Source organism: Diadema setosum, chromosome 16 (genome assembly GCF_964275005.1).
Source record: "Diadema setosum chromosome 16, eeDiaSeto1, whole genome shotgun sequence".
Classification (NCBI taxonomy): domain Eukaryota; kingdom Metazoa; phylum Echinodermata; class Echinoidea; order Diadematoida; family Diadematidae; genus Diadema; species Diadema setosum.
In genome coordinates, this window is record NC_092700.1 from 36,886,004 (window position 1) to 36,894,587 (window position 8,584).

Sequence of the window (8,584 nt, forward strand, 5' to 3'; positions counted from 1 at the left end):
TACATAATGTGATAAGGAAGGGTTCTTTGCACTTTCCTTTCTGCCAAGGTAATCGACCACTCTCCCCACAGCCATGTGGGCTGTGACAAAAGCTATATAGAGATGTCACTGGTGTGACAAGGCGTGTACGCCACCAAGTGACGGAGCAGCAGAGGAGAGTGGGAAAAAAACATCAACATCTTTTACCAAATAAACACGTCCGAAGCTACCCTTATCATTCCACTCAAATTCGAAGGGAAGCTTTAAGCTGGGCTGTAGAGAAATGGCTAGAAATCTTAAGCTAAGAGTCAAGGAGGCCACAATGTGTCTTCGACGGATGGCTATAAGCCATGGTATCTCAAGTCCCTCTTTAGAATATCTTTTACAAAGTCCAAAGTTGTTTCTTGTCATTAACTTCTCCACCTGTTCTCACTCTGGCTACCATAAACCAGTCACACACGAGTGATATAAGACTTTACCCAGCCTATCCAAAGCTTTCAAACAGTCAACAAAATCCTCCACATATAAACGTTTAAAAGCACCATCCAGAAACAACCTCTTCTCCATTGGCTGTTGTTCTTATCGAAAGAAATTATATGAACAACGTTTTTTTTTATTATTATTATTAGTGATATCAGCGATAGAACGATCGTCTATTCAGCAGTAAAGTCAACTCCACGTTTACCTTAATTATATAATAATTAAGCTAGATACCTCTGAATATTACAAATCCTAGCGCGATATATAAAAAGAAACTCAATTTATACAAACAAACAGGGAAATCAAATTTTCGAAATTAATACTTATGACTTGGCTATCGATTTGAATCAACTCTTTATATATATTTGTCGCTGTACGATTGTTTCCAAATCAGATCACGGTCGTGGAGTCCATTTGTATTCCAAAACTTCGTAACTTATTCTCGCCACGAAGTTCCGTCTTATTCATGTCTGTTGCTCATTATTTACCTCCTCAGTCCTTCGACATGGGAATAGTGGGGATATTGCGTGCCTTACGCCCTTCATCTACTAGGAATATTTCTACCTATTTTTTGTTCACTTTGTTCAACTTTTCCCTGTCTCGCCTCACAGCGTGATCATGACATAACGCGGAGTGATACAGAGGGGATTTGTGGTGGCTTCAAACATATCCTGCGGTCGCGATTACTTGAAGATCGTATTGTATTTCGAAAGCCACACCTTTTCTTCTTGAGAACATTTTGTCTTTCATGGAATTGTTCAACTTTTTTTTTCACCACTCCTTGTGGATCTAGAATCTTGAGCTTTCATCCTACACATCTCTTTCCCTCTATCACAAGTCATTCAGCTTGTCGCACTATTCCTATCAGAACAATTCTGATTTGCTTCTCTTTCAGCAAACATTGAACTTACCTTGTTTTCTTTCTTTTTTTAACTCACTAGCATCGATTTCCACCTACCATTTTAAATGCCACTGACTTTCAGTAGATGACTTCTGAAGTTTGTATATCTGCTATGAAAATAAAAGGCCAATACTTTTCTTTTTGTATATTTGACACTTTCATACCAAACCATTGTCTCGCTTTTCCTTGGTACTTTAATATGTCCTATAATCTCCGTCTTAAGAGCTAACACTGACTCTAATTTCGTTTCCTGGCTTGGAGATGTGAGAAATATCTTCTTCACAGCATTAAAAAAGTTTTAAGTTTCGCATTAGTCGAAAAGATCGATAGTATATTCTAAAACTTTGTCTGAAAAAGAATAAGATATATAGATAGCTAAAGTAGACCTCTCTGCATGAATACACCTATCTTATTTTGGATGGAGGTTAGTATTGTCTGTATGCGACTTTAGTTTTTTACAACATCAGATGGAATATAAGCTTTTGATATTTCGTATTGAAAATGACATACCAGTGGTAATTTCCAACCATCATGACCCATTCTCATTCAGAATGTAATCTAGGGATCGGTAATATCTTTGCACAGGAGATTGCACAATGGCAAGAGCGATAGCAGAATTTCAGATATTGTTTAACACTTAATAATGATTTAATAACACTTAAGGATAATGCAGGGATGAAAGACAGCATTAATTTTCAGTTTGAAACTCAAAAGAGTCAGACCAGAGAAATAAGTTACATCACCGTTTCTCTCTCTCTCTCTCTCTCTCTCTCTCTCTCTCTCTCTCTCTCAGGTACGTCCAATATCACGTTCACATACACCCCTTACTGTCACAATCTGCTACTGAAAAAGATAAGACAGCCCTGCTTCCCTAAATGCATCAGCTAACATATTACATAAGGAGCATGAGAGTAACTAACGAACAAAACAGCATAGAGAAGTGAAAGATACAATATTACTTTACTCTTTATATGTGAATATGTGTGAACTCTGTTCGGTGGTTGAACATTACTTGGTCCAATGCATTCAATGAAAGTAGCTAGATGAAGATGAGTCTGGTATAGCTGACATAGGTGGCCTAGGACGTTCTTCATGTTATTAGCTTGACAAGCCCATGGCACTGACTGTGTGAAAACATGACTCGATCTATGAAAAACACTATGCGCCTTTCCCCGCCCACGGCTCAGGATCAGTTTTAAAAGAAATAATAAAGTCATCGTTTTCATCACAGCTTTCGCGCCATTCCTTTGATGGAGAACGAAACCATGAGCCAAAAGAGAGCCACTCTTGCCACCCTGGTACGTGGCTTATACCTGCTAAGAGAGGACTTAGGGGCTTTTAAGGCGAGCATGACGATGCATCGGGGATCAGACGTCCTGCAAAATGTTCATTTCTAAATTGCGCCTTTGTGTTGAATGCTGAACCCTCCCCTAAGCCCAGTAATATGACGCCGTGTAATCAGGCTGCATCTTCCGTGGCATGGTGCTACCATGGCTACGGGGGATGAGCCAACATCCGAACCTAAATGACAGTTGCTCCCAGAACTTCAAGACATCAAAGGCTAAGGTGAACCAAGGCATCCGGTGTGATTCCCAACCTACGGATAAAAGTATGGTTGCAAGAGACAAAATGTATAAGAAAACAACTAGGTTCGTTATAGTTTTATTCTAAAGTAGTTACATCAAATTGTGTTTAAAACAAATCTGCGTCACCATGTCTCTTAAGCCACTGTCTTGAACTCTTGTATACACCATAAAAAGGTATTCTAAGCATGATCAGGGAGTATGTTCGTGATTTTCGTCATTGTTTCTTTTTTCCCCACAAATTTCGTATTTAGCGAGGGCTCAGCTTTAATGATGGGTGATGTTTAAACTTAAGAGGATCCTAAGCTGAGATGCACATATTTTAGTGTTTGGCTTGTTCCAGGTACAGCATTATTTAGGATTTATGGCAGAGGAAATGTTAGCTCTAACCCTGAAGAGCTGTCAAGTGTTTGCTATCCAGTAGTAACAAAATGTTGAGTTTCCTCGACACTAATCGTCATGATTTCTAATAGTTCGCGCTGAAAACCAGGCATCATCAACAACAACAACAAATAGCTGCCTGGATTCACGCAATCATTTTTTGTTAGCGTGTCTTCTTCATCCCGTGTTGAGGTATATGCTGGGTAGATCCTGTCATTTCACATATGAGAACTTCACAAGTTACATTATTATGGCTTTCGTGGGAAGGCCTTGGCGTGGTTCAGATAGACAACAGTTTGTTTCTGTTGACAAGAATGCTAGAACAACACACGATGCTGTGCGCATCAAGGTAGATTTTCATGCCACTTTTTATTCTTTTATTTTAATACATTGATGACTTTCACAGATCTTCTGATAGACTCCCTTTCGTCTTGTTTGCCGATTCCCTTTTTCTATTCTTATAGAGATGGCTTCATTTTATTTTACAAACTTTAAATGAAAAGTTACAATTATACGGGTTAATGATCTAAAATATATCATATCTTTATGTATATGTATAAAGATGTAATGACTGCATTCACAGTGAGCAGTAGTAATAAATCTATTGTGAGTCTTCAAGTTGTTGCCGCAGTACAGAGCAAGTATTACAAGGTAAGATAATGCCAAACACCTTTATGAAATAAGAGTATAGTCAATTCAGCCTAATGTCACTCAGTTTCACATTATCTCACCACAGTTTGACCTCGATTATCCGGCCTCCTTTTATCCGGAAATATCTATTATCCGGACGCGTTCACGCAGTGAAGGACTTTTTTTTTCATCCAAAAATTGAGAAAAAACAGTGACTTTAACATCTTTTCATGGATCTATTCCACTAATTTCATAAGATGTGCATAATAGGTTTCGCAATATCTAATGAGGTAAAACATGTATGATTTTCACATAAAGATATTCTTTATTTTTGTGAAGAAGGGACTACAATTTTGCGCAGGCTAGCATAGATTACACCACCGTTGCGGGGTACGCTACCTGCCTATAGCTGCCAGTGCACTGGGACGGCAGCTTGGACGGCAGCTACAGTATATACATTAACATTGTGTCTCCCATATCCGGCCAATTTGCTTATCCGGATGAGCGCCGAACTGTAATTTACATGAACCACTCTTTATATGATTTTGAATCAATTCTTGACTAGTAGTAACTTATTTTACCATGAATAAAATGAGGGGGTGGTAATAAAAGAGAAAGAGATATGTATTTTGTAAGAGTAAGAATGACTTTTTAAGAGTGACTTTTCTGTTGATTCTTATTTTTCATTAAAAAAAAGATAACACTTAAGGATAATGCACGGATGGAAGAAAGCATTAATTTTCAGTTTGAAACTCATAAGAGTGAGAAAGATGCTGACACGTAACCTTAATGGCCTAAAAATTAGTTCGTTGCATGAGCAAAGATAATACGTGGAAAACAGATCGTTTTCTATTACAATCAGGTTGAAGTCTGGTCAATTAGGATGATAAATACAACTGAGTAAATCTCGCCTAAGGCTTTTAGTGAGAAAGCAGCAGTAAATAGCCGGCACCAGTCACTTAGAGAGATGAAAGAATAGACGCTGGGTTAATTGAGAGAGGAAACCGGGCAGCGTGAGATGGAGGACTTAAAAGTTAAAAAAAAGAATAAAATATAAAAAGAGGATATAGAGAGATAGAAAGAGAAAGCCGTACAGGTAGCTAGAGAGGGGGGGGGGGACTATTAAAGAAATTGCATGAAGACAACAAGACAACACTAAAGCACTTGCAATGATAACGTATCATAATCTAATTTCTAAAAAAGTTCCCAAAGTCAGACAGTTCGACCCTGAATTATAAAGTGTGTCTAAACAGACACAATTTAATTTCATTCGTGGAGCTCTTTGTGCAAATAATGGTAATGGTAAATTGCCAAACAGTGACAATCATCTATCTAGCTTTAAAGGTACTAGCCCACATTTGCAAACCCACGAAAATCAAAACTGCATAAAACAGGTCCAATATGACTTCAAGTACAAGTTATAACAGTAACATACCTCACCTGTTGCTCTTTGTCTATACCATTCGATAAAAGAGAGAAAATCATCGTTTTAAAATCAATTTTCAAACCGGGTCAACCCGACCCAAAATCGAATTACGAGCGCGGGCTAGCTACGTACTAACTGCGACCAGCCCCATTTTCGCATTCAGATCGAGGAGTTGTACAAAACGGGTGCCGTTTCGGCGCTATATTTCCTTAATTTTTCAACAAAAACTACTAGGAATACTTACATGGGTCGATTAAACCTAAATGATTAATTTCGGCGACTGTTTGATGCATTTCATTGCTTATGATGCAGAAAATTTTGTCTTACAACGCGAATATCTTCAGCTCACCGATGCTCACTGAAACTCACAATCACTTGCACAGGCGCACAGCATGCATGCAGTGCAGTGCATTGAGAGCATGCGTAATGCGTACTAATGGATATAGCAGCAAGTCTCTCCACTGTTGCACTAGGGCAGGCCGCTTATTACTCCTAAAATAATGTAGAAATTTTGCAGTTTCTAGATAAATGGGTGAGAAAAACCAAGTCGAAAAGGTAATGTATTAATTGTCACTGTGTTTATGATAGAACTTTAGCCGTGCTTTATTTGTGAAGTCGCCGTGAATGTGGCAGTGATTTTTGCTCCCGCTCAGCTGCGAGGTAGCCGCCAGGACCGCGCCTTGCGGCGCGGTCTCCGGGGCTAGCTACTATAGTATGTACATGTAACTTACACATGTATCGCATGCTGCAGGTAGTACGTACGTGGACCGGAGCTAGCGAGCGTTATACGCGTGCATACGGTGCATTTTCATTTATTTTTATGAAAGTAATGGACTAATTGGAACGAAATTTTGCACAGGTGTTACTGCAATCATACCCAAACTCCATGCTAACTATGAGACCAATTGCTGCAGGTTTACAAATGTGGGCTAGTACCTTTAACAAGGAAAGTTAAATACCATTGCTGCCTGGTAAAATACCTCGATGTCAGCGGAGATAGATAGAATGGAGATATTGTGAGTTCCGTTATTCATAACCTTTCTCTACTTGTGATAACACCAGCTACAGTCGCCCAGGGCTACCCTTCCGTCACAGTCATTTTTAATAATGAAAAGATGCTATATCTTCATAATCATTGTACTTAGCACAGTATGGGCGGGAATACTTGGCAGGGAGATGGAACTGGTATATCAACGCAGCACGCCCCTGGCACTGGTTGCCATGGTAATCAAATTGCACTTCGTTCTTCAACATGCAACACGTGATTTATACGGCAACTCATACACAGCGGATAGCAATTTGCCTATTTCGATCATGTGCCAGGTGTCGTAGCGAGAAGTGTGGTGTTAGAAAAGGAAGCCTCATTGTCTGTTAACGTCACGTGTACACATCGGATGAAAATAAGGTTTTTATCATTTTTTTTTCATGGGTCGTGGAACGTTTTTTTTCGGGGGGGGGGGGGGGGGGCTTGCCCGAGGCAAGAAGGGCAAGCTAGGGTCAATGCTCACTCAATCATCAACATCTCTTCTAACATGGCTTAGGTTGTTGTTTTGTTTGTTTGGTTTTTTTTTTTTTTTTAGGGGGGAGGGGTAAGAGACAAAAATGTTGCTCCACCCGCACACCTCTGACTCCGGGACCCTGAGGGTGTCACATGTCACATGTAGACACTTAGCCTAGAAACCTCTACAACTGGTGACTGCAGGACCCTTCTGCGGCCTGTATAGAGTCTACGGGGAGACGTTGCATGAGATCTCTGAACATGAAATGACGATCTCTCTACTGCTCCTGTAGGGATTCATTAAAGCAATAATATATACCAACTTGACTGTGATCATGACTATTTGGCATACTATCAAATATAGCGTGAGACTATATTCAATGATGTAATAGAATAGAGGGACGGCTTATAAGTCTGAAACTAACTTCACATCTTACTACGATAGCCCCTGCACAGTCTTTGGGTTCCACCAAGCAAAACACCTCAATGCGCTAAGTGGGCTTTATGTTACACGCTAATGACTTGACTCAGTATAAACTTTGGTCTCACCTTATTTCACCCGGTACGATCCAGACATGAGGCTGTATCGCTTGCTAATTATTTCCCGTGATCATGTTTCATCACAACAGGAAATGACACGAAACCAACACTCATTTCTTTTAGGAGCTTCGTCAAGATTCATTGAGGAAATTAAGGGGTAAGATTCTAACAAGAAAAGACAGTATAGATGAATGGCTACTTAAGCGATTCACCCGTGTCGGCCGAGATTTCAATTAATTTTCCATTACTTTATTGTACCTCATTAGATATCATCTTGCACAGTATCAAATCGTGTGATTTTTCATATTGTAAAAGGATTTCATATCACACTACATTTTTTTTTTAATTTCTTAGTTTGGTGAGATAGCACACATTTTACTTTCCCTTCACACTATTCTCAGCACAAAGAAAACTACAAAATTGTCTTTCTCCAATTTCTGCTATGCTTCCATTTGATATTGATCTTACAGTTTAACTAAACAGGTTGTTAGATATCTCATCACATAGACAAAAATCATGCATATGAGCAGTCAGCGGCGGAAGCCATAGCGATACTAATTTTACATGTTAATACCAATCTCTTGCTCCAAATGTATAGTTTCTTGTTAATCATAAAAGTGTTAATGTTCGTGTCAACAGGCAGCAGCTGCACGCCACCCATAGTTTCAGCTAATCATCACACCACGGCAATTGTTCATGTGTTCATCGATTTTATTTGTCCATTGTGAATGTTACTGCTGTTTGACTTATAGGAAATCAGTGATTTAAATTCACGTAATTATTTTTTTTCCTAATTGTTTCTGATGTACTGTTGATATGAGTTTGTTCACAGTCTAGAGCTACTACTCTCAGTCACGTGAGGGATTAATACTGCGATTGCTACGTGACATTCGGGTGTTAAGTGATATGGTCACATGGCGGAGTGATAACATTGTTCACAATATTCTTTGTGCAACTTGTGAAAGTGGTAAAAACAAAACCTATGAATTAATACGGGAATAATTAAGTAGATAAATAAATGCATTTTAATAAATAAGAAAAAGAATGTATAAATAAACAAATAACTGAAGAACTACCTACATGTATAAAAAAAAATAACCAGTTAATTAATCACTCATGCAATCTACAGTGCCGCGGAAAACACGAGAAACAAGATGTGTCACGTC

General features: G+C 38.9%; 1 protein-coding gene across 1 annotated transcript in view; it reads right to left on the minus strand.

Moving 5' to 3' along the window:
• Positions 1-2,790: 2,790 nt before the first annotated feature.
• LOC140239872 (relaxin receptor 1-like) overlaps positions 2,791-8,584 on the minus strand; it is an 84,827-nt gene continuing 79,033 nt past the window's right edge. The window contains exon 12 of the mRNA XM_072319690.1: positions 2,791-2,957. Within this exon, the coding sequence (XP_072175791.1) occupies positions 2,791-2,957 (167 nt within the window). The remainder of the gene's footprint in view (positions 2,958-8,584) is intronic.